At 35.6% G+C, this 25,408-nt stretch overlaps 1 protein-coding gene across 3 annotated transcripts in view; it reads right to left on the bottom strand.

Moving 5' to 3' along the window:
- Nucleotides 1–9,647: 9,647 nt before the first annotated feature.
- Nucleotides 9,648–25,408, bottom strand: part of SNX29 (sorting nexin 29) — a 116,989-nt gene continuing 101,228 nt past the window's right edge. Inside the window, exons 20-21 of one of the 3 annotated variants that reach the window (XM_041120108.1) lie at nt 20,342–20,481; nt 9,648–14,686 (exon numbers count right to left, since the gene is read on the bottom strand). In XM_041120108.1, coding sequence (XP_040976042.1) covers nt 14,653–14,686; nt 20,342–20,481 — 174 coding nt within the window. In that variant the 3' untranslated portion in view covers nt 9,648–14,652. Of the gene's footprint in view, nt 14,687–16,962; nt 17,942–20,341; nt 20,482–22,527; nt 22,645–25,408 lie in introns of those variants that run through there. The other 2 variants (XM_041120107.1, XR_005931398.1) reach the window with 2 other exon arrangements.

Raw genomic sequence — 25,408 nt, 5'->3', positions numbered from 1 at the left:
AAACTGTTTTGCAGGATTTAGTAGGCCAAAAAGTAAGCTTTGAAAGCCACAATTCCATTACAGGGAATTCATGTAGATTTGGGCAAGGGTGGTCTTGTTTAACTTGTATTCTTGGACAACATTACTTCCATGGCAGACAAGGATAATTAAGTGGGTATCAATGCTTTAGGTTTATAATTGTCATGAAGTCTGGTATCAGATTCTACTAACCAGGAGGTAATGTAACTTAGTGGGCAGGAAACTGGCTCAAGAAGGGCAAATTTTGTGAAAAGAACATTATTCAGATATATCAGAGGTATGTGTGGGGTGTACGTGTGACACATGAAGCCGTGAGGTACCTGGAACAGTCCTGAACAACCATGCAATAAATTGCTCTTACCATCCACATTTACCATTATGTATTCATTCTGGTAACTGTCACTATAGAGACAATTTAGTGTATTCCCACCTGCTGAATAGTTTAAAAAATTATACTGAGAAAAAAAATTATCTTCATATCAAAAAAAATTATTCACTTTGATTTTTTTTGCCAGTCTGGTGCTCTTTGATGACTTGGATGCTATATAAAAATATGGATTAGGATGTAACATAATATTCTGTATGTTTGTGGACCTTTTATATTGAAAATTCTGTGCCCATTTTAAAACATATTAATATTTAGGACTTTGATTGAAAAGGCACAGAAAGATACAGCTTTGGTAGCTTAAAGCATGAGAGCTCCCACATGTTGGAAGGCAGATACCATCATACAGTAGGGACAGCAAAAACATTTAGCCATCTGCACTTGCTTACAATCCCAAAGTTTTAGCACATTCTCAACTATTGATTGTTTGAGTTGCAAACTCCTCTGTGCTTTCCTCCTCTGGAAAAGTCAGATCCAGCAGAATAATGGGGCAAATTGTTATGGACAGAAAAGGTAACTAGGAAGTAAATTGTCCAGACATACCTAGTCTCATTTACTAGAGAATTTAGGAAAATACAAAGAAAATAAAAACCTTTTTCATTAAATTAGGTATATTACTAGAGCAATTTTTTAAAAAGAATCCTACTCAAGTAATCATGCCAAAAACTGTTTTACATTGTAAAAAGAAGTAACTAGACAATTGCAAACAAGAGTACTACACTTAGTTTCCTTTACAAATCATGTATACTTGTGTATTGGGTTTGCGTGGCAAGGTTTTGGTAGCGGAGGGGCTACAGGGGTGGCTTCTGTAAGAAGCTGCTAGAAGCTTCCCCCATGTCCAACACAGCCAATGCCAGCCGGCTCCAAGATGGACCCACCGCTGGCCAAGGCTGAGACCATCAGCGACAGTGGTGATAACACCTCTGGGATAACAGAATTAAGAAGGGAAAAAACGTTGCAGCAGCACAGAAACTGCAGCGGGAGAGAGGAGTGAGAACATGTGAGAGAAACAGCCCTGCAGACCCCCAGGTCAGTGAAGAAGAAGGGGGAGGAGATGCTCCAGGCGCCGGAGCAGAGATTCCCCTGCAGCCCGTGGGGAAGACCATGGTGAGGCAGGCTGTCCCCCTGCAGCCCAGGGAGGTCCACGGTGGAGCAGATCTCCACCTGCAGCCCGGGGAGAGAGGACCCCACGCCGGAGCAGGTGGGTTCCCGAAGGAGGCTGTGACCCCGTGGGAAGCCCGTGCTGGAGCAGGCTCCTGGCAGGACCTGTGGATCTGTGGAGAGAGGAGCCCACGCTGGAGCAGGTTTTCTGGCAGGACTTGTGACCCTGCGGGGGACCCATGCTGGAGCAGTGTGCTCCTGAAGGACTGCACATGGTGGAAGGGACCCACGCTGGAGCAGTTCCTGAAGAACTGCAGCCTGTGGGAAGGACCCACGTTGGAGAAGTTTGTGGAGGACTGTCTCCCCTGGGAGAGAGCTGGAGCAGGGGAAGAGTGTGAAAGAATGAAGGAAGAAAGGAAATGCCCTGTAAGATTTCTTAGCCATTGAAGCAGAAATACTTTCTACGTGCTTACAAGTAAAGTTCTTATCAATCCTGTAGAGATGTCAATCTCTTTCCAACGTTAAAATTTCTAATGTCATTATTTTACAACTGTTAGTAATCAGATGCAGAGTAGGAGGTTAACGGAAAGAAGTCTTACATACATTGTTTTGTATTTTACTATTTTCATGGTTATACTTTTCAGCTTTTGATTATCATTTTATATGAGAACTAAAACATGCATTTGTTTTATCCAAGATTTAAGTATAACACTATGGCATTCCATCTGGAGACAAACACAATACAAATAGCATATTAACTCACTGCAGAGCCTGCTGAACTGAGAATACACCTATCTCAAGCTCTCAATGAGACTACAGGCAGACTTTGAGGCTCTGGGCAAGCCTGGCTGAGCTATGCAACGTGCATAGACTGAGCAGCGCACGCAACTAGAAGACTAAGAGGATGCCACAATGAATCAGAGATATAAATATGGTCAGAATCAACCATAATATTGCATCTGGAAGAGTTGCTGGTTAGCTTACCTAGGCAAGTGTTTCAGTTTCCTGTATTTTTCCATAGAGTTCATACCTTAGGCTTACAGAATGACCACTGTAGCCTGATATGGATGATATCACAAATGCCTGTATTTTAAATAGTATTCAAATTGCCATCTAGATTTAATTTTGTGAGGATGCACATATGCCCCACACGTGCACATTTCCTAATTTTATATATCCACTTACAGTATATTGATACTAATAGAGACAACAGAGTTTTAGAACTGTACAAGGGTAATGTTTCTTACAGAGGAAATACAGATATGCATTCTAAGGTTTCAGGATGAGTACTGTATATATACCGCAGCATGGGAGGAAAAAAAAAATAAAAATCAACATATAAATTACCTTAGAATCTACTGAATGTTTACATGTGCAAAAATTGATTTAAAAGTATGCAGATGATGAAGTTACAGAAAATAGAAGACATTTGTTTGTGCATTTTCCAAGTTTCTAGGACTTAAAAAAAAAAAGGTTGAATTTTACATCTAGACATCCTGAATTATGCTGAAAGATTCCTCAGAAGCCTAAAATATGCATGGCAGCATTTTGGAAATCTTAATTTTTAGTTACATACAAAGTATCTTCTTCATTGGAGGCAGACAAATATTAAGTAAAAAGAACTTCAAATAGTCTGAATAAAATTCACTTCAACAGCTTAGCTTTTAGTTGCCCGTTATTGGTGATGCTATAATCTCAATAACCCTCAGCTCAGCTTGTATATTCAGGATATCTTTAACACTGCTGGAAGAGAGTTAAAACTAGAAGTATGAAAGTTAAATGTGAGTTAAGCCATGTTAGCTGCACTTGGTGAATATCATTTGGCCTGGCTGCAACAAGGCCGATATTCCGAAAACTTCTCATTCCTTAGGTAAAAGGAAGTTAAATTATTTGCTAGGTGAAGAAAAAAGGCACTTTGCAAAAATATATCCAGGGTATGAGACAGAGAGAATGGCAGCTTATAGATCTGAGGATTGAAGGAAGAAAGACAAAGTTTTGTCCCAGTACTCAGAGAACAGGTACGCTGAATGACCACCAAGCTGGTCAGACTTACAAGTAGAGGAATCTCTTCTTGCCAGTCATTTACTTTGCTCTATACGTGGGGTAACAACTGAATGCAGGATATTATTGCACCAGACCTTGTCATACCAAGATCCTAGGTGGAGCTGAATCTTTATATCCAATAAGAATCTCTTAAAATACCAGAATCAACTATGTGGGTTTTTTTCAAGGCTCATTTTCAAAGGAAAGACAAAATACCTTCTACATAGTGTTTAAGTAAAATTTCTATGCCTACGGTGAACCTCTTCTTTTGTTGCTATTTCAGCTACCATTGCCATTTCAATAAATGAAAGCAAATCCCAATCACTTCTAGTGAAATGGCTTCTCTTCTGTGTGCACAAAATCCAGTAAAGGAAAACAAATCCCATGAGAGAGTGTTTCCATGTTTCCTTCTTTTCATTCTTTCCCACCATCTTCCTTTTTTACCTCATTTTCACATACATTCTCTTCATTCAGTCCAAACTGTCTTAGTCTCTTGCTTGTTACTTTTTATAGTGCTCCTCAACTCTTACTCTACTCATTTATTCTCTTATTCCCCACCTCCCCCAATTTTTCTTTATTAATTCACGTCAACAGCCACAACACAGATTACCCAGTACTTTCCCTGCTATTGTTTGCTTCTCTCTTCTTTATGCCTAATTCTTCTCTTAACAAACTCCTGTGCTGAGTTGATTCTATGTAGCCGAGTCAAACCTCTGTTGCCCAGAAGTCAAGTCATTCTCACAGCTCTCCATCTAAACCAATTCTCTCCTGCACTAACAACCTAGACATCGTTATCTCTTTCAAATCAATTCACCTACTTCACCTTTCAGTTTGCCCTCATTTCACATTTTCTTTATTACAATATAGACCTCAACTCCCTGTTGACTCTCTCAGGTTTTCAGCCACCCAGACCTCAATCAGAGCACAACACTGGACTGCCCGAACTTTGTGAGGAAATCCTACTGAGTCTTTGACACATTTTTATTCTACTGTTCTACCTTCCAAAATATATTTTGTGAAAACTACCAGTTTAAGGCATTTTTAGTATACTTCTCCAGGCTGAAAACCTCACTTGAAAGTTCTTACTGGACACGTCACTCCAGTTAAAAGAATGACTCTGGTGAACAACTGCCTACTGTTGCAATCTGGACTTTTCTGGTTTTATTCACTGTTGTTAAATTAATTTAAACTAGAACCCAGACACTGTGCTGTGCACCCTAATATATTATGATAATTACATCTTCTTGGGTTAAATTCTGTTCCTATATGTCATTAATTAAATATATTAATCAGTGCTGATAGTAAAAAGAGGGTTAAAGCAAGCATATTGGTACAAAACCACGATGCTTACAAGAAACATACATTAATTCTGTATTTGAATGGCAGGTAAAGCTATCATATGGCTAGCCTGACAAGAACAACTTTATTCTTCCATTCACTTCAGAAAATCATGCCTCATCACAAAGAAAAAGTTTCAAGATGGCTATCAACATTGCTGAAAGAAGAAAAAGGTAAAGTGATTGTTTGATACCTTATTCCATAGTAAAATGATTTCATGCTATCAAGAATGAGGACGGTACTTTGAAGTACTGCACACTTGATTATATTAGCATTTCTAGTATTCCACTTTTCATAGCTAGGATGCAAAAATTTGTTTCAGATTCAAAACTGGTATACGGAGCTTTAAAGAATATTGGATCTATTGTTTATGAATTAGATACAGACAAAATAAAAGTAGGATTTTTTGTGTGTGTGTTTATAATTAGAAATAGTTTATGATTTAGCTAACTAAATCCACCTTAGCAAATACTTGCCTGTTAGGGGAATATGCAGTAAGTATACTGATAGGAATGATATGTTTTTGTTGATGGGCAATAGAAAACAAGTTGATTCATATTTAGACCCTAAGCTATAGAACTCTGTGAAGGGTTTTATATATTCTCTCAGTGCAATGGCTGTATGTCTAAAAACTTAGTAGTTACCTCTTTCTACTAAAATAACAAGTGATCTCCGTATTTATTTTAAATATCTGTCTTGCTCTACAAATTGACTTCATATCTGTGTTAGATATATTTGGGAATGGATGGTAGTCACATCTTACATTTTACAATTTATAGTCTTAAGTAGCATTATTTTCAGTTACCAGGCTAGTGTTTGCTGTAAAAATCCCAGCAGAGAAAATGGGTAGCTAATTGAGTTTTTTTACAACTGGACTTCAAAGGAGAAGGGCTCCTTTGTCACTGCTGCCACTAGAACTGAGGAAAAAACCCAACCTGACCTTCAAGGAAGGACTAAACTTTCCAACCACAGGAAGCAGAAAGAAACCTCTTTCTCAAAAAAAAGATACAAGCCACAGAAACAAGAATTTTCAAACACAGGGAAGGCGGTGGAGAGTTGCAAGTCACATTCACTTGCAGAAGTGAGACACAAACAAATCCTTTCCTATTCCACAATGTTTTTCCTATCTGTGACTACTCATTGCTGGATATCAAGAACTGGTGCTCAAATGGATCAGTCTTCCAACTAACTTGTTTTTATTCAAGATAATTTACAATCTCAGCTGTTTTGATTTAATTCTGAAATGCATTAAAGATTTGACTTTATTGATGTAAACTAACCTGTACTTTTGAGTACTCAGCATTACAACTTGTTATATTACTACCTCATTGACAGAAATGTGAATTTAAAATCAGAGCAGAGAACTGCAAGAGAGAAAAACAGATTAAAGTTATATTCCTGCAAGTCTCTTTTCTGGTTTAATTTTACGTTGCCTGCAAAAAAGTAGAGAATTACAAACGCATTCTCCCTATTCTGCCCAGACACAAAATTGGAATCTCCTTTACTGGCTCTAGAGCCCACTCTTTGCTACCAATTTCAGAAACACCTGCTGCAGTACAGAAATGCCTGAATATGTAGAGAGTTCACTTTTTAACAAGGGAGTGCATGTGACTTGCTTGTTACCAAGGAAACAGGCTCACTGCTGTAATGACACAAAACTTTAACTGGCTGTGTGTTCTTTCATGAGAAAAATCTTAACCTTTTCTTGCACTGCTACAAGTTAAGCATGTTAGGGACATAAACTGCAGTTTAGAAAATCTGACTCTTACTAAAGACTTGCTGAGTTTATTAGCAAGCAGTAAAAGAGCAAGATGAAAAGGAAGAAGTAAATGCTACTGCGAATGACAACTCTTCTCTCAAAATGATCTTTCATTACTAAGCCTGTTGTTAACTGGGAAGGAAAATCACAGAAAGTGGTGATACAATTCCTGAGGCCCAATCAAAAAAAAACATTCAAAAGCATCTATATCCCACCAATTCCTTAGTTAAACTGACCAGCATCCCATCTCGAACCAAGTTGCCTAGACTAAGAAAAATGGTTATGCAAAACAATTGCCTTATACAAACTGGTAACCAGGCATAATCAAGAGTAATAAAAGGGACTTGAAGTGACCTTAAACTACTTCTGCATGTTATAAAGGTGTTAAGTGAAAAAATATTAAGTAAATTGATGTTTTCATATTTTCATGGTAGGCAACCTGGCATTTTCACTAACTCTTAGAGCCATTTTTACTATTTGCAAAAGACAGACGGAAATAGATCCATCAGAAAATGCACAGCACAGTTGAAAGCTCGTTTTCTACAGCACTGACGTTTGCTGTAACATTGAACATGGCTTTGTTCAACATAATCTCCATTTGTTTCAGAGCTTTATAAGCAGTGTTTTTGTAAAGGAAACCAATATATACCGATTAGCTACAAACAGCAACATATAAAGTGCTTCTTGACTGTTACTGTCAATCTACTTGCTTTAAAATTTTGCCCCATTCTTTTAAACCATGCAATGGAGAACATTTCTTGTACATTTCCAAATGTATAAAAGAAATACCATATAATATCCTCTCCCTCATTTGTTTCAACAATTTTAGACACAAAATAACAGTATTGCCTGTTTTAACATTCTTATTTTCTCAGGCAGCATTAACCAAGAGTTTATTCTGAGGCAAACATAAAATATCACAAGCCTTCAAATGCTTCCAATGGTGACTGGAGAGTATTCAATTCCCATACAGTATACACTAAATTATTCTTCCCATAAGCACTGTAAAGGTCACTTTGAATACGTAGAAGCATGACAAAAATCTACTTGATGGAAATATGCTCATAAATACCTATTTGTGAGGCCTGTTGAACAATTAGTAGCAATTAACTTTGCAGAGCAAGTCTCACTGTCTTCATTGAGATGGTAATCGGTGTAAGAGTCATACTATTTGAAAGTGAAGTTGATTTTTGTTTTTTTTTTAATGCCAAGACTCAATAATGAGGCAATAAATACAATACATAAACCCCTTCAGTATTATGGAGTTGCTGCATGACATACCAGTTTTATTGAACATCACACCAAGGCAAACAAATGACAAATGCCTTTTCTTTGAGGTGTCTTAGTCCCGGAACAATACAACACTGAGGTGTTCCATTAGGGTGAGTTTAGAAGGATGTTGTGTCGGATGCACTTGACTGCCCCCTGAAGCAAACCAGCAGCAGTTTGGTACAGGCTCCAAAGGAGGTAAAGGCCTGAGCCATAGCTGGGCCAAGAACTCCTCTAGGAAACCCACAAAGGAGCAGAACGACAGAGTGGAAGTTGTGGGTACAAGGAGTCTTGTGCATACCTCTCCCACTGTATGCTATCTGACTACAAGCCAACCACTTTATCCCACAAATATGACAGCCTGAGTGAGCCTCCTTCGAGCTCTCCCTGCTAGGCAGCGTGGCCGCATGGCAGTGATCTCCAGCAACGAGATCTTTTACCAATGACAGATCATCGGACGAGCCCAATTTGAGTTTTCCCTGGACGGCAACTGGACTGCATGCCAGGCAACTCTCCCCTTGAGCAGGGATGCGTCTCAGTATTAAGAGATATTAGTTGTTTAGCTTAAATAAGTTTTAAATAGAATGAATCACTTAGAGTTATAAAGTTGTGTGATTTAGTATGCTGTTTGCTTAGCTTTACTTACTTGGTACGAGTAGCTAGATTTGCTGAAGCCTTAGGCCACAAGCTGTAAACTTTCACTTAGATTTACTGAAAGTGTACCTACTTAGTCAAAACAGGGGCCTCCAGAGCCAGCGTAAATCAGGAGATAAGGAGGCTTCAAGGCTACAACCTTCAACAGCCCCTGCAACTCGAGGAGATGATAGCCTGTCTGGAGACAGTGAAGGAATCCAATAAGGAGTCAGAAGGTGTCAGACCAGAATCACTATTGGACCAAAGGGCGTGTGGAAGATGTGTGAAGAGAGTGTGAAGAGTGCGAGAGGGGTGGGTGAATAGTCTGTAAGGGTGTAATTGCCCAGGGACTTCTTTTTTCTGGTCCTTCCTTCCTCTTCTTCTCCTTCGCCCCTTCCTTCCGTCGGTACCTCCCTGGAGGCACCCCACTCGAGCTGACCTTGCTGCTGTACCACCCTATTAAATTATTTATTTTTATACGACTCAATGCCAGAGAGTCTGTTTCAGGAAACTGAGGGCTCAAACTTCGGAGCAAACTAACACCGGATGCCTGGATGGATCCGTAAGTGATTAGCAGCATGCTAAACTTTGAAATCCTGAGTGATACAAAGGATTGATTGTGCACATATAATTCCCTTAGCCATAAACCTTTGACCAAGTCTGGGACTAAGATTGGATCCAGCCACACCTAGACTCCTCTCTGAGAAGGAGTTTAGAAAGCAAGGGGATCCATTCTGAACCTTGTGACTCAATGGGAGGTTTTCCTTACGCTTTCAATCTCTTTGCCATAAATCGTTGACCAGGTCTGAGACTAAGTTTGCATCTAGCCGCACCTAAGCTCCACCAAGAGTTTAGAAAGCAAGGGGGTCCATTCTGAACTTTGTGACTCAACGGGAGGGTCTCTCTTACCTTTTTGCATCTCCGATCTCTGTGCAAATCATCCTAAATCAATTCTGACTCATTCTTCCTTTGTATGTTTCTCCCATGTAGTAAGTAATAGAGTGAACCTTGCCATTGAATTCTGTTAAGTCACGCTTTTACAGATTCTTTAAGGATCTTAAATCACTCAGCTGCGAAAGATGTGTTTCTGTAATACTTCCGCTATCACCCATAATCTGCAGGAGAACATGTTTTCAGTTGTACTTATACTGAAACACTTCTGGCTCAGTACTGCCTTAAAAGTGAAAGACTGAGAAAATGCAAGTGAGAGCAAGAAAGCATGAGCAAGAGCAAGAAAACAGGCAGGCAGGAGTCAGACACGTGCACATAAACAGATTCTTTCACCTGAATAAAACCTATTTACAATGGGCACTGCTGGCAAATTTCTCTTAAGACTGACTGCTGGAAAAAAGAAATACAACCTATGGAAATGCAGCTAAGAAGAATAAAGAACTAAGAAAACCAAACAGAGTTTCTAGTCCTTTTTACTTTAACAACAGAGAAAAAGATTTACAACTACAAAAATAGTTTTAAAAATAGCAAAACATATATTCTGACTCCAAATTTTCACCTTGCTCAAATTTTGATCTGAAACGTAAAGGATTACAATATTAGTATGTAAAGCAGATCTCGATAATGATTTACGGGAGGCATATAAAGTTAGGAAGTATGCATAATATTCTTCCTGATTAAGAATTGTCATTGAAGCTCTAGTGAGTAGTTACTTGACCACTAACTTCTGTAAAACTACTAACAGCAGAATCGAGTTGAAGTCACCAGGTATCTTGAGTGCTGATGGGTATCTGGAATATATCTGCATCTACAGCAACTCTCTGAAGACTGTGAATGCTGCTAATAGTATTGCCCTGATAACTATCCTGCAATTAGGACATCATGGACTGAAAACTCTTTGGCTGGAATGTGTATATATTAACTCAGAATGGTTATCAAAAGAAAATCGTACATTGAAAAAACATTGATGGGGAAGATGTCAATTCTGTCAAACATGAAATGGAGAATACCACACTATAGGCAGGGCAGAGGAGGAGAGGAACACAGGGAACATGAACACAAACTTGGATATATCATTGCTCTGATCACAAATCAGGTTGAGGAGCTTTTCTCTCTACAATACTTTTAATGGCATCTCTGTACTGCAGACTACCCCTTGGGATCAAAAGAGAGAACAGCAAATAAGATTTCTTGCTAGTACAGATACAATATTCTTCCCAGCATAGGTGGCATCTTCTACAAGTATTTCAAGGGAGTGTTTTTCCATACACACACTCTTAACTGACATAAATAAGTATGCTGGAAAAATCCTCAAAGATAAACTAAGATTTGGTCAATTATGTATTCAAGTTAAAGAGAGCTTCCTCAACTCTCCTGCGATGTCTTTCACACACAATAGTATAAAACTAAGCTGTAGTTTGCATTATGGAGGCAAACATCTTCCACAGATAATTGTCTTTTCCTAGCTCAATTTACAGATTTCAGCATTTATTCAGACCATTCAAAAAGACTAACCACTGGTAATAAAGTAAGAAATAATTCTGCAAACCTTAGGTCTGAACAAAATAGGACGATGCAGGACACCTCTTTACCACATGGAAAGGAGCAGCAGAGTTGCAACAAATGCTATCTGACAGACTTGACACACTTTTCCAATGACTATTCAAGTTTTTAGTGTCCTATACTTTAAAGCCAGGATCAAAGTTTTAATTATTTCACAGATAGCCTGTCAAATCCCAGATAGATCACTTGTAAAATCAAAAACTGCAGCTGTAACATCATCTTCATTTGTTTAGATAAAACCAGCTTTATAAAGCCAAATGCTTCTAGTAAGCCTCAAGTATCCGTATTTCTCCGCACTTCCTTACTACATTCAACCCATCTTCCTTTTAACATTCAGCACCCTGTGTGTCTCTCTCCCTGCTTATTCTTGCCCTCTTTATCACTGCTTCTACTCCTCCTGATATATTTTTTTCCTTCCTCATTTTCCTCTAACATTCATAAACCCTCTCAACTACTCAGAGCAGGGAAAGGAAAATTTAATACATTTGTAGAATGCCATGTAATACACGTCTTCAATGTCGATGTGTGCCAAAACACAAAATAAAAGACAATGTAACATCATAATACAATTCTTGCAGAAGGAAAAGACATGAAAGTATGTATTCTTATATACTTTGACCAAACAATTTTTGCCCTACTTCTTCACATTTCAGTTAGATCAAAACAGGCATGATGCTTTTTTTAAGTCTGATGTCAAACCTCATAGGTTATGAGAGACTAAAAACAAAACTGTCAGTTACAAAGTGAAGAACACAGTAACCAAGAATAACAGTGAGACAACTACATGTTTGTTAAGAACAATCCACTCCAAATATTTTAATTCTATCATCAGCAAAAATTCCACAGAAGAATAGTACGTTTTTGCAATGGAACTTCCTGCATTATCTGAACATGCTAATCAAATTTTAGATATCTAAGATATTTTTACTTCAACAATCATCAATGCTTGGCAACACAGTTCTATTGAAAGATAAATATTGTGTAATGTCTCTACATAGTTTTATAAGTAGATCAACCAATTAGCACAGCAATAAATTAGTTTCATTAGCATGTTTCAGGCATTAGGAGGTGCTTTACTAATTAAAAGTCACATATTTAAGCAAATGCCATTCCCAGGTTGTTCATGTAAATGATATTCCTCTTTTTCAGAGTGCTTGCTTACTGTTTCAGAACATAACTGTGATCTGTTAGATACTGAAGTCATTCAGTGCCAAGTTGATAACACAAGCTGCCACTTCAAAGTATGCAATCAGGTAAAAATCTGGCCACTAGCCACAATACTTTAGGATGCATTAGCTGAATACTGTAATTTATTCTATGAGAAGGCACAGATATGTACACTAATAGCTTTAAGAAGTGTCATGCCATCACCAACTCATTTTTTGAGAAATTAATCTATTGAAAATTGCATTTTAGACTTCCTTACTTCACAATGACATTGTTTTGCAGTATTTCTGGGATTGCTTGTTTGTTTGCTTTTAATGTTATTGTTTATCTGATAATGCACTAACAGCAGCATACTGGCACCACATACACTGCAAACTGCATGGACAGGACAATTTTGCTGTCTCATTTCCAACTGGCCCAAGAACTTCTACGCTGCAACTGCAGACCCAACGTGTTATAGAATGTGCAAAACAAAAATTCAGTATAAAAACCTTGTTACTAGTGTTTCCCAAAACACATATGTAGCTGATGCAATGCCTAACTAACTAAATATATAACCATACCCTAACTACATGGATGTCAAAGGAGTAATCTCAATGATTATTCAGCACTCATGTATAAATAGTTATATCAATACCTGAAAATATTCCAAGCTAACTTCTTCTGCAGAATAAAATTATAAAACAAAAACATTCACTGCTGGGTTGATATAGATGTATATATGTATGTATGCGTGTAGGCTTTTGCTTATTTATGTTATATATAGATAGTACAGAATTCAAATAAGAGGAGGAATTCCCAATTCAACGCATAAATTCTGTATTAATTATCATTACTGCTATTTCGTTTATATGCTAGAGAAACATACTTTAGAATTATTTTGCTTTTTCATAGAATCATCTTCTGTAGCTTTTCATCCAGAAAGACTAGTTAAATAATAGCTATACTGCTGCTATAAATACAGTACTATCAGTCCAGCTAAGCAAGTCCTAAAGGGACGAAATTATTAGAATATTTTAGAAAACTCTCTGTACCTATAAAGCAGATTTCTTACAAATCATAAAATGAGGCAGAGAACATTAGAAAAGGACATGAGCAGAATAAGATTACAAAAACATTTTTCACCTTATTTGAGATTGAGATTTAAAGTCCTGCAAATGCAGAAATTTATAAACCTACAATTCCTTTAGAATTTTGATTAGTTCACAAAAACCTCATCTCAATACTCTCACTGGCCAAGAACACTTAGTAAAAGCACTGTTTTAAAATGTTTTTCTCCTCTACCTTTCTTTGTGAATATATTAATGGCTATGTATTCAAAAATCTTATTTAAAATAATATTCCACAAATGTTTCTGTGAAAAGGTTTTAGTTCATTTTTTATACTAAAACAGTGCCCATATCTGCTGTATAGTAAACTGTCCCTTGTTGAGAGATGAAGCTATTGAATGAAATACAACTGATAAAGTTAACTGCAAACTAGTCTAAGTCTGAGCAAATGTTTTTATCCCTCTAAAATATTTTGAAAGTAACTTTGAAAGGGTCAATTTTCAATTTCTTTAAAATTAATTCAGAGAGACAACATCCATAGGAACCTCACAGTAATTTTCTTAAAAGATTTATTTCATTTATGCTTGAAAGCAACATTTTAATACTAGCAATGGTATTCTATAGAAGTTAACATTCTTTTTACCTCTCATACCTTTAATATACACATTTAAATGTTCTCAGTGACACACTGACAATTGCAACTGAAATAGAGGTGAAAAGAAAAACCCCAAAATCCAAACCAAACCAAAATTCTTCAACCCACTAAGAACAAACACCTATTCTTCCACATTATTTAACTTTGTGGTCTGCAAGACCAAAACCAGATACTTGGCTTTACATACTGTTTAGTGCTAAATAAATCTTAAAGGAATATTTCCAGTGCAACATTTTTTTTTGAGTGGCTGATTGGTTGTTACTGAGATTTGCCTGTCAGTTGGTACCTGCATCTCTCTACCAGGCTTCTTATAACTTTACCTCCCAGGAGGGAGGAAGCATTTACAAAAAGAGAGAGAGAGAGAGAGAGGTAGAAACAGTGAATTTTTTACTGCAATTTTACTTGGTGACTCAAAGACAACTGACACAAAACACCTGAAAAACACAACTTTTGCTATCAAATACGTTGCCAGTAATGTCATCCAGTGAAATGAAGACAACATATTTTTTGAACATTACAATCCTCTTATCATCATGGAGAACTGATGACTCCTCTGGTGTTCAAACACATCCTGCAGACAACAGTTTCTCAGAATCTGCTCTAGCCTTTTTTCTGATGATTTACTGAGCAGATTCTCTGCTTTCTTTAAAGTGTATGTTTGAGCAACTACCACAAGAGAACAAATGTCCAGCTCTGCAGCTCAGCAGAACATATAATTAAGTTATCTAGAAACTGTTGTAACATGTAGCTGTGGCCTAGAAAACAAGATTAAAAAAAATACTCAGTAATCTGAGTGCAGTAATCTGTGAAAACAGTCACAAAGTTCTGTTTATACCATTCTTGCATATATTTTAATCCAAATGTTTGTGTTGCCAAAGCAAAAGAGTCAATAAAGTGGCAGTATTCTTATTTGAATAGCATTGCATAGCTACAAAGCGGAGTACATGTTTTAGTAGTTTCACACTGTTTAGGATTTTTTTGTTCACATATAACATCTGTTTGACCAGCTGCATATTTAGCTAACACTTCTTTGTGTGGGGTAACTCAAGTTAAAATTACAGGTTGAGGTTTTGGGGATCATAGATCTATAGACTATTTGAGATTGGAAGGCACCTCTGAAGATCGCCTAGCCAATCCCCCTGCACATGGTTGCCCAGGACTGTGTCCTGTCAGGTCTTCAATATCTCCAAGGATGGAATGTCAAAAACCTCTGGGCAACCTGTTAGAGTGTTCCATCGCCCTTACAGCAAAAAAAGATTTTTCTTATTTTTCTTATATTTCAGTTTGTGCCCATTATGAGGATGATGGGAAGAAAATCTTGAGCTTCTAAAAAATGAGGACATTTGATACAGAAACCACAGAGATAGAAAAATGGAACATCACAACATTATACTGTGTCTTTTCACAACTTTTTACAGTTTTTTAGCTTTTTATATACTTGAAATTATATAACCTATTATGATGGTTTATGTTGAAGACTCAATTATATGGTCCAAAGAACTGAGATACTTGTTGCCAAAGATCCCTCCTGTTCTTATATATGTATTTACAAAGAGCTAACATGTGTGATATTTTGGATAGATTGATAAAAATGTGATTAAAACACAAGTGTACTTGTTATAACAAGTTTTATTTATCTGTAATGTACCAATCATGAGTGCAAATAAATGTTAATTTAAGTATTAACAGACAGGCCTTCACCAGCTAGCAGATGTAGCAATCTAATTCAGCAATGCCAATTCTTGATTTAGGTTTTGCTCTGAATGGACTGGAAAATTTAACTTGTGATGTCAATTTTATTATTACAAAGAATTTGTTATTCAGCGTGTAACAGACAAATTAGCAGAGCCAGAATCTCTTTTTTACATTAAGACGTGAAAAGTGGACTATAAGGGAAGCTTTGACCAAACCTGTGACTGAGCTAATACAGCATTAAAATTGAAAAATATACAAACCGAGATTACAAATGAGAGATTGACAACAAAAAGAATACATTAATGACAGTTCACAGCATAAGGAATCAAACCAAATTACATTTCTATGATTAACCACTAGCATTTGATACAATAATGAAGAGAAATGCTAGCAAACTGATTCACAATATTTTACTGCAAACTGTTAATTGTATCTGAGTTTAAAAATAAAATTAATTTCTTTCTTTATAACAGTGGCAGGCTATTTGATACAGATCAATTAAAATATTTTGCCTCATCAGATCTGTGCCTGATTGTATGAAATCACTGCACTTGGAAGGGAGAAATCCCCAAAGGAACAATGTCACAACAAAAATTTTAGGCAACATTCCTTCCAGCATTTAATAATCAGTGGATTCAGTCTTAGAGACATTAATCTTATTTTCTATTCACCATAATCATATTCTAGGACCTAAATCAGATCTTAAAAGTGATTAAATAAAACTGACCCTGTAATTTCTATCTGCAGGATGCCTAATCAGACATAATCTTTATGGCATTCTCCATTTTCACACTGAAGTGTGGTCATTTAATTTTGCAGTGAGAAGAAACTCTTTAAGACCAGATTTTTTTTTATTTTATATTTCATTGCTTCCTAATAGACAGATCTAATGCCCTAGAGACTTTTTATCCATCTTAAGACTATAATTTTTTCTCCTAGACTGAGGTATCACTACTCTCTACAGCACAGTCCTATGACTAATATCTCAATGTTTTGTAACTGGTAACTCTTTCATTAATAAAGATGTAATCAGCAACTATACACACATTTGTGCTGTAAAGCACAAATTAAATATATCAGAACTATTATATGGTTTATCCTGTATCAGAACTATTATATGGTTTATATTAAAATATTATTAGACCAAAATATTATTAAACCTAACAGAGTAGAAGAATTGCAGGTACGGTACAAAGGTTACAACTCAATAACATAATAAACATTTCACAGAATACAGCATGTTCAAGACCTCCTGTTGATGAAGCTCAAAATACATTAAGGAAGGACAATACTGGGGATGTTGGCAATATGAAGTGGAACAGAAATGCATTTTCTTTTAGAATCTTTCTCTTACTCATCAACAGTGCCAGGTCATGACTCTCAGAAAATAAAGGACATTGAGAATTCAAATGATAGCCTAGAATGATGATACTTTCTAAAATGCACTCCTATCATTGTCTGAAAGATCTTTATATTAATCTAATACTACTGCTCTAGCTGCAGAGGAAGAGTCTGATATCTCAGTAGACAAATGCATTAAAAATCCACTTTGTCTGCTGTAGATGAGGTATATAGTTATTTTGCTCAACAGCTAAGCTTTTCCAGAACCCCACTGACACTCTCATGGAGAACTATCTACTCTCTTAGCTAGAGAATGCTGATACATCTATTATTTGAGAAAAAGTTCCAAGGAAATAATTCACAGATACATATATGAACAGAACCTTTTTGCCATAATGTCCAGATATCAAAGAATAATCTTGAATCCACTATAGTCCATTGCTTCATCTGATGTGTTGAGAATAGTGAAATTGCCAAATGCAAAAAAACCCTCTAAAAATAAACATGGTCTTTATGCAACCTATCGCTATACTCAGAAAAGGTTAGCATCAATGCAGTGCATCATATTGGTGTTTACAAATTGTTGACAAATGGTGTTGGCAAATTTCCTTGAGCAAATCTCCTTGAACAAATTCTTTCCTTAGAGATAACTGCTTCATTTTGGATCACAATGTTTCACATACTAAATTGTACACATATTGAGAAAACAGGTTACTTAAATATGCTGCCTTCTCAATAAAACTTTGCTCTTTCTGTGAAATTAATTGTATCTATCTCATTCAGCTCATTACATTTATTAAAAGAAATAGGGTTGGGAGTTTCTGTTTGGTTTGGGTTTTTTTGTTTGTTTTTTTTTTTTTTACATCAGCAGAACAGGGAAATGGTGTTTATTCTGATTTGTGCATCATCGGTAGAACCCATTATGTGGTGTTGTGATTTTGAATCTTTTCCTGTGCAGGTCCTCATACCTGGCACTTTTTTTAATAAACAAAAACACGAGATCTAAATTCTATTTACACATTTATAAAAGAGATGACATTAACTATCAGAAAGCAAGTTAATTGTTTAGGGCTGAGGAATAAGGGGAAATTTTATTTCTCTTCCTGTTTTTAACATAAGTGGCTAAGAGATTATAAATAAACCATTCTTGAAATGTCATTTCTCAAAGTAGAATAAAAGATACTGTAATAAAATATTTCTGTAACAACAGTGTATTAATATAAAAAAACACCTGAAAAGTAGTATCATTGTATAATCTCATAGTTATAATCTCGCAGTATGGTCACTGTTGAATTGTACAATTACTGATAGATTTTTAAAAAAAAATATGTGAAATTCTAATAATTGAAATTAAATAAAAAACTAAAACCGAAACAATTTTGGTTAAAGCATGTAAATAATGCATCACAGTTCAAGTAATGAACCGCTACTAGAATATCTTTTCCATCAATTAAGGCCAAAGCTTCAAATTAATATTTCTAACTGGAATATCCACAGTATTTCCTAATCTAATAGCTTCTGGTTGAAACTGTTTTCCACTTTTGTTGTATTTTATTATTAGTCATGTTGCTATCTTTATGACCGCTTGCACTGTTGAGGTCATGATAATTACTACAGCAAGTCAATGTACACCTGAAATCATAATCATCATTTACTAAAATATCTTATACCCCACAAAGCTTGAAATTTAATTTCTTTCATAAGCAAACTGGTTGAGGAAGAAGAACTATCTAGCCTTGACTTACAGATGTCATTCTGCATTACCTGTTGCCTGTGTGGAACTCAGGATAATCAATTATAACAAGCCAATGAAAAGTTGGGATCTTAAATAGCATACTGTTCGGAATTTATTTTCCTGCTCTACATTTAAAGCAGCAAGTTATGAAATGAAGTTGTCAAGAAATTATCGGTCCACTACTTCACACAGCTATACTTAACCATCTTAAAATAAAACTTAATGGGACAGGAAGAGCAAAAATTATTTGAGTTGAAAATTCAATTGCAAATGTATTTTTTATTTGCCCCTCTCTTCTTTAAAAAAACAAAATGAAGTACAACATGAAGGACAACTACTTTAAAATCACTTAACAAAAAGCCACGTATGGGCCCCTCAACTTGAAGTACTTGAAACCTTTTCAATCTTTACAGCCCTTAGTCAAATTCTACAAAATAGGTTCTTAGAGCGAAAAAGGTATGTCTCTCAAGATGTTTGTCCCTACAAACATCATTTTGCCATTTATAACATCATTATCAAGATGTCTCATCAAATTGATTTTTGCTTTTTCAAATCCAGGATAAATTGAAAAATCATGAATGCCACAAAATACATCTTGGCATTCTTCCATTTATCTATTACATTTTCTAATAAATACAGCTTTCTTGAAATAAAGTTTCAACTTGGAAATCTGAAACCCTACAGAAGACCATGCAAATAGTACAGCTAAGTATGCACGCTTCTACTGAAACATATGAATTTTAAATTGGTCTTGATTCTGCAAATTGATCCATCCATGGATTCACAGGCACAGATGCGCAATCCCTGTGCAGAGGCTTGTGGACAGCAAATTTAATTTGATGGCTTACTGTGAACGTGTGTTCAATCTATACATAATTTGTACAGATGTAGTACTGAAAAACCATTATACTGAGAAATTATTAGTGAAAGAAATAAGTTAACACCACTTTAAAAAACAAATTTTCATTAATATTATTTCTTAAACAGTTCTAGATATCATTTACAAATACTGTAAAGAACGATGCTTACAGCAAAATGGAAAGATTTTAACAGATGATATCCCTTGTATGATTGTATATCAAAGGGTTTGTTTTGAGATTCTTAACAGATGACTGTGTTAAACTATTTCTGGACATATTCAACGTTGACATTAACGAGATCAGAACATGCGTCAGCAGATTGCAAAATGTAGCTAGAAAGAGTTCAACAGCTCAACTTCATAATTTGGTTAGTAAGTACCATAATAGTGCTCCACCTCCAACCCCCAAAATAAATTTAAAAACAAAAATACAAACCCCACACAAACAAAAGCAAAACAAAACTGAAAAAGGCCAAATTAAAGAAATTGAAAACAGCTAATGTTTGAAGAGTACATATGGATGAAGATTTTAAGGTCACTTAGATATTTTTGAAAGGTTTACACAGTGATTTTTGTTCAAACTCACCATTTAAATAAACAAAAATTACTACATATGTCATATATTCCTTTAAATATAACAAAAGCACTTATAATTTGAACAGGAGCCTTCTATTTTAAAAAAACACTGTTTCAAAGATTTTGGAGATGCTGGCATTATATTTTAAATTAAATTGTGATAAAAAAACTTAATATTTCCTTGACTATTTGACAGATACTTACACAAAAAAGGGCATCAGCTGAATAAGAGTCTCTTTTTTGGGATTGGCTGTGAATTCTGGCACAGTTTGAATAATTTTGTTCATTACGTTTCTTAGGTAATTTTGTAGCTGCTTGCGTCGCTCTTCTACAAACTTTGCATCCTAAAAATAGAAAGGAAAAAATATAAATAGCACAAAGAATATGTTTTTCAATTCTATAATGTAACTAAACAGTCCTAACAAGCATAAAATTTGGTCTTTTGATGATCTATGTTTATTATGTCTATAGAAATGTGTTAGCAATATGTAAAAAACCCATGACTCTGGCCACCTTAGACAGAAGGAAAATCATGCAACCTAATAAAAACCTGTTTCACAAAAACATCCACTGACAGGATGCTGAATTCTCTCCTTGGCAGAATGTCTCTTCTATGGACCAGAATTCTTTTCCTAATAGCGTATCTCCATAAATATACTACAATCTTAAAAAGGCAGTGCATAACAGTGGCATAGAGGCAGTGGCATAACAATTTATGCAATTCTTTTTGAGGTCCAGAATTACCAGTCTTTGCAGAAGGAAATACTGACTTATTCCCACAATTTCTTCACAATTCATACTTTTCAGACGTTGGGTACACAAACTCCAGAATGGATTAACATTTCTCCAGCTTTTTTGTTATTATGTTAATAAATTACTATTTTATGATGCAGTTTTCACGTAGTAGACTGCTTTTTGAAAGATTATATCACAACTCTCATAAAAATGTTTTACTGAAGTTCCTATTGTATTTTAGATCTCAGGATTTTATACTATATTGGCCCCAATAAATAAAATAATTCTATAAAGTCCACATTCTGCTGAGGGACTTACAAATTAAAAGTCTAACAACAAGCACAAGGCCATGCATCCTGTAACTTATATCTAGCTTCAACTTTTTCCTGTGAGGGATCACAATTACAGTGAACTATAACATAACGTCTCCACATTTCACACTAACATAAGACTATAATAGGTTTACAATGAAATCGGGTGCTGGCTGGTTTGAGCTACAGCCAGTATGCTGTATCTCAGGAATGCAGGCATTCTGATCACCTGGTTTAAGTGTCAGAGTATGTTCTTTAGGCATTAAGCCAAAACTATTATTAGACAATTACAGCTCTCAAAGGAAGACTATTATCTATACGATGTGTTTATCCAACCTGTATTATTTATCCGTGTAAGAAAAGCCGTTGAAACAAATTCTTGTTTCTTGCAAAAAAAATTACAACCCACCAACAAAACACCATAAATACATTTGACAACACTGAATAAATTCACTGTACTAAAAAGGTTCAAGCCATGCTGCCATGCATGGGATGCAAATTGGAAGATTATTCCTTCCTTAGGTAAATCAGAGTAACTCATCATCAAAGCAGGGATGCTTCCTCAAATTCAGGACTGCTGTAGAGTTCCTAGAACCTTTATTGACATTTTGTTCTGTTCTTATCTCTCATTAGGAAAAGTTACCAGGAACAGCAATATTTTTAGGAGATATAAGAAAATGATAAAAAGATTCTGAATGACGTTTCTCAAAGTAGTAATTTAAATTCATAGAATTTAAAAAAAAAAAAACAACAATCAACAAATGTTAAGTAAGGAACATTTGCAAATATTGGCAAATAATCCTGTATACTAAAAATAGCCTCATTTTTTATAATTTAAGGAAGTCTTTTATGCTCTTGTCTTTTATTTGCACGTGATTACTTAATAACATGTAATTGTAATTACCATAACAATGATAATTGCCAAAGACATTCATACTTACAGGCTTCAAAAACTTGGCCAGTGCTTGTGCTGTTTTATTAAGTTCACAAAATTCCAAAATATATACAGATGCTTTTTTTTTGTTTTCTAGGTATGAACTTACACCGATGTCCAGCCCTGCTTCACATTCCAGTTTTATATTAATACATGTAATAATCGAGATCAGTGTGAAAATAAAAAAACCCTATGTATTATATGGTTTGCCATTTCTTTATCAGTCACATTGTTTTTTAGCAACATACACACACTACGCACACAAATTGTATAGCAAGTGATTCTAGTGTTAATTGATTTACTAAAAAACGAAGAAATGAAGTCTGAAAACTCTTGGAAACTGATACTTTATTAAAGAACAAAGCTGCATTGTTGACACTTCATGCAATCCACTCTGCAGAGTCACTCACCCAGTACTCCACAACTGAGTACAGTTACTACTCAAACAGAACAGAGCAACAGCTTGCTCCGTGCCCCGCTGCACTGACGAAGTCTGGACAAATGTGTGGAACAGAAGTCTATACAAGCTGTTGGGAAATGTTAAAGCAAAAATTTTAATACATGGTGACACATAATATTAGAATAAAATGGAATGCTAATAATAAATAATAGTGTAGTGCAATACGAATTAACTAATTGACTAACATAAATTTCATTATTTTCCCTCTTTTCACGAAGACTTTTATTCCTACTGGATTCTTTGACTAGCTCAAGGAACAGCCTTGTCTTCCCATCTTTTCACTCGAAGGATTTAAAGTATCACATCATCCCATTGGCAGGGACGCTAATTTGCTACCACCAGCTGTGCGAGGCAGAAGACAAGAAAGCGTGGCACATAGACCTCAGAGAAGAAGAAAAAGGTTGTGGAACAGCTTTGGTTCTGAAAGCTTCAACCACATGAGTAGTGGTGATGTTTGGCATGTGAGACCATTTCAGTTATGGAGTAATCCTCTCCCCGTCTTACTTGACTGCGTATAATGGAGGAAGGAGCATTGCTTTGGTCTACAAGCCTGCTCCCAGCACAGACGCAGCCTCAGCTTAGAGCCATTCCAAAGAACTGGCCTCACTCCCACTACGCTTCCTTGATTCTACTTTCATCACTTCTATCAGTTATGTTTTCAAGCCCCTAAGAAAATCTCCATTTTTCAAGTACCACATTCATTAGCACTTTTTCAGTTCTTAACTTTTTTTTGGTCACAAATCCTTAACAACAGTACGTTCAGTGAAATAATTTCAATTATGTTAAAATTTTCTCTTAAGTAGAAGCTGCACTCTTTTAGTATGACTTCTGTACTGCACATGTATTGAAATAAATACATCTTCTTTCGCAGGCAGGACCATTTTGTTATAAACGCAGGAGCAAAATGCTGAATGTAGGTACTTTCTATCCTTTATGTTATTGTAAAGAATCTCATTAACTACACACAATAATGACACAAAGGAGTTTTCTAATTAAGACTGCCAGAACATGCTTAGGGAATGCATTTTTGCCGTTTACAGCTGATCAAATTAGCGCTTATAATATAGCTATTTTTCTGCCATTTATTCAAGTGAAATACATAACACCTCAGAAATTAAACTCAACCTGAAAACACTTAAAATGCTCTTTTAGCCTGATATAAATTTGATCTCTAAAACAAATACTGAGCACAATCATGAAATTCTGTACCATGTACTAAGGCCCATTGTCCTTACCAGAAGTAATGTAAACCAAGGTCAAAAAGATTCAGCTGTAGGTCTATATCATTAAATGTGCATTTTGCAACAGCAGGTCAGCTACTCAGAGAAATTATTTTACCACATAGTTGTTACTGCCAAGTTGTTGCAGTAATAAAGAGTTTTTGTCACAAAACAGTAAATAGAATAATTGGTAGTGGAAAACCACAATTGGTTCAAAGCCTGGCCAATTTTTTCAGTCTCAAATTCTAAAAAGGTAACTGTTACCCTCTTTTCATTGGACCCAATTATCTACAACTGAAATCTAGTTAGTATTTTATATTCTAACTCCTAAACAATATTTTTATTTACAAGCAAAAAGTAAAGGGAAAGGTTTTGATTTGGATTTATATCAGTGAAAAAAACCCATACTTTGAGTACATGTTTTTGGTGACTGTATGAGACTGTATCTGTCAATACAAATCTACACTTGCATATCTATTCACACAGGAAACAGATTTATGTATGCTTGATATGAATGTACTCTGGGGACAAAGTAATTTTGTTAAAATTACAACTACATACACTTTTGCAAAATCCCCTTACATTTTCACAGTATTAAAGGTTATATAGTTTCATTTTTAGGAAAATAAATGCATATATGGGAAGATAAAGTAACAGTACTAAATAAATGCACACTTCCAAGATCTCATTGAAGAGAGATCCTACTAACATGGTTGAAAAAGGAGACCTGCTCTCAAAAATATGGATAGGTATTATTACAAAGATCAAAGGTATTTTCTGAAATTCATATAAGAAAAATGTATAGAAGAAATGGAATGGGTAAGACAAATAAATAGCAGGTCTTGTCTCTAACAAGAAAAAAGAACTTGCATCTTGAATCATCAAGCCAGTCATTTGACCAGTTGGGATCCAAATGACAAGGAAGATCTTTTCTTTGCCTCATAAATGTCTCTTTTTATTTACAGGAATGCTTTATTTACAGGAATTTACAGAAATTAATATGCCTTTATTACATATGTTGCTTTTTTTAAAAAAAACAGCACTAGCAGCTCTGGACAAAAAACAGTAAGTTCTTTCAAATCTGGCTGTAAAAATAAATTTTGAATAATTGTGGCACTGACTTTTTTCCCAGAAGCACATACCAAAAATGGGACTAAAACCAGCATTATACATATTTGGTTCCTATACTTTCAAGAGCTGTTACTGTTTATAGGACACAAATTATATATAATTTGAAATTATTATAGAAAAAACAGACTGTTCTATATTAAGTTTTTCTCCATTTTTATACAAAACATACTAGATTCTTCCATAACCAATTTGGGAGCACATGTCTTTAAGCATTTTCCTGAGTCAGGCCCTACATGCCGTTTCTGCAAATCTTTCCATGAAGTTATTTGAACAATTGGCTACAATCTTACTAACTTTAAAACCAAAAGGCAAGGCTAGCTGGCCCTTTCAGTTCTTCTAACTGGGTCCAGTGGTAGACTGAGTGATCACACCAAACTCGAAAAATTTAACTCTTAACTATTACTTGTAAAACATCTCCTACTGTATTCATGATAAACCTAATCCCTGATCCCATGGCACTACAGGGGGCAAAAGAGTATT

This window comes from Aquila chrysaetos, chromosome 25 (genome assembly GCF_900496995.4).
Source record: "Aquila chrysaetos chrysaetos chromosome 25, bAquChr1.4, whole genome shotgun sequence".
Taxonomy (NCBI): domain Eukaryota; kingdom Metazoa; phylum Chordata; class Aves; order Accipitriformes; family Accipitridae; genus Aquila; species Aquila chrysaetos.
This window is presented reverse-complemented; position numbering and strand designations above follow the sequence as displayed.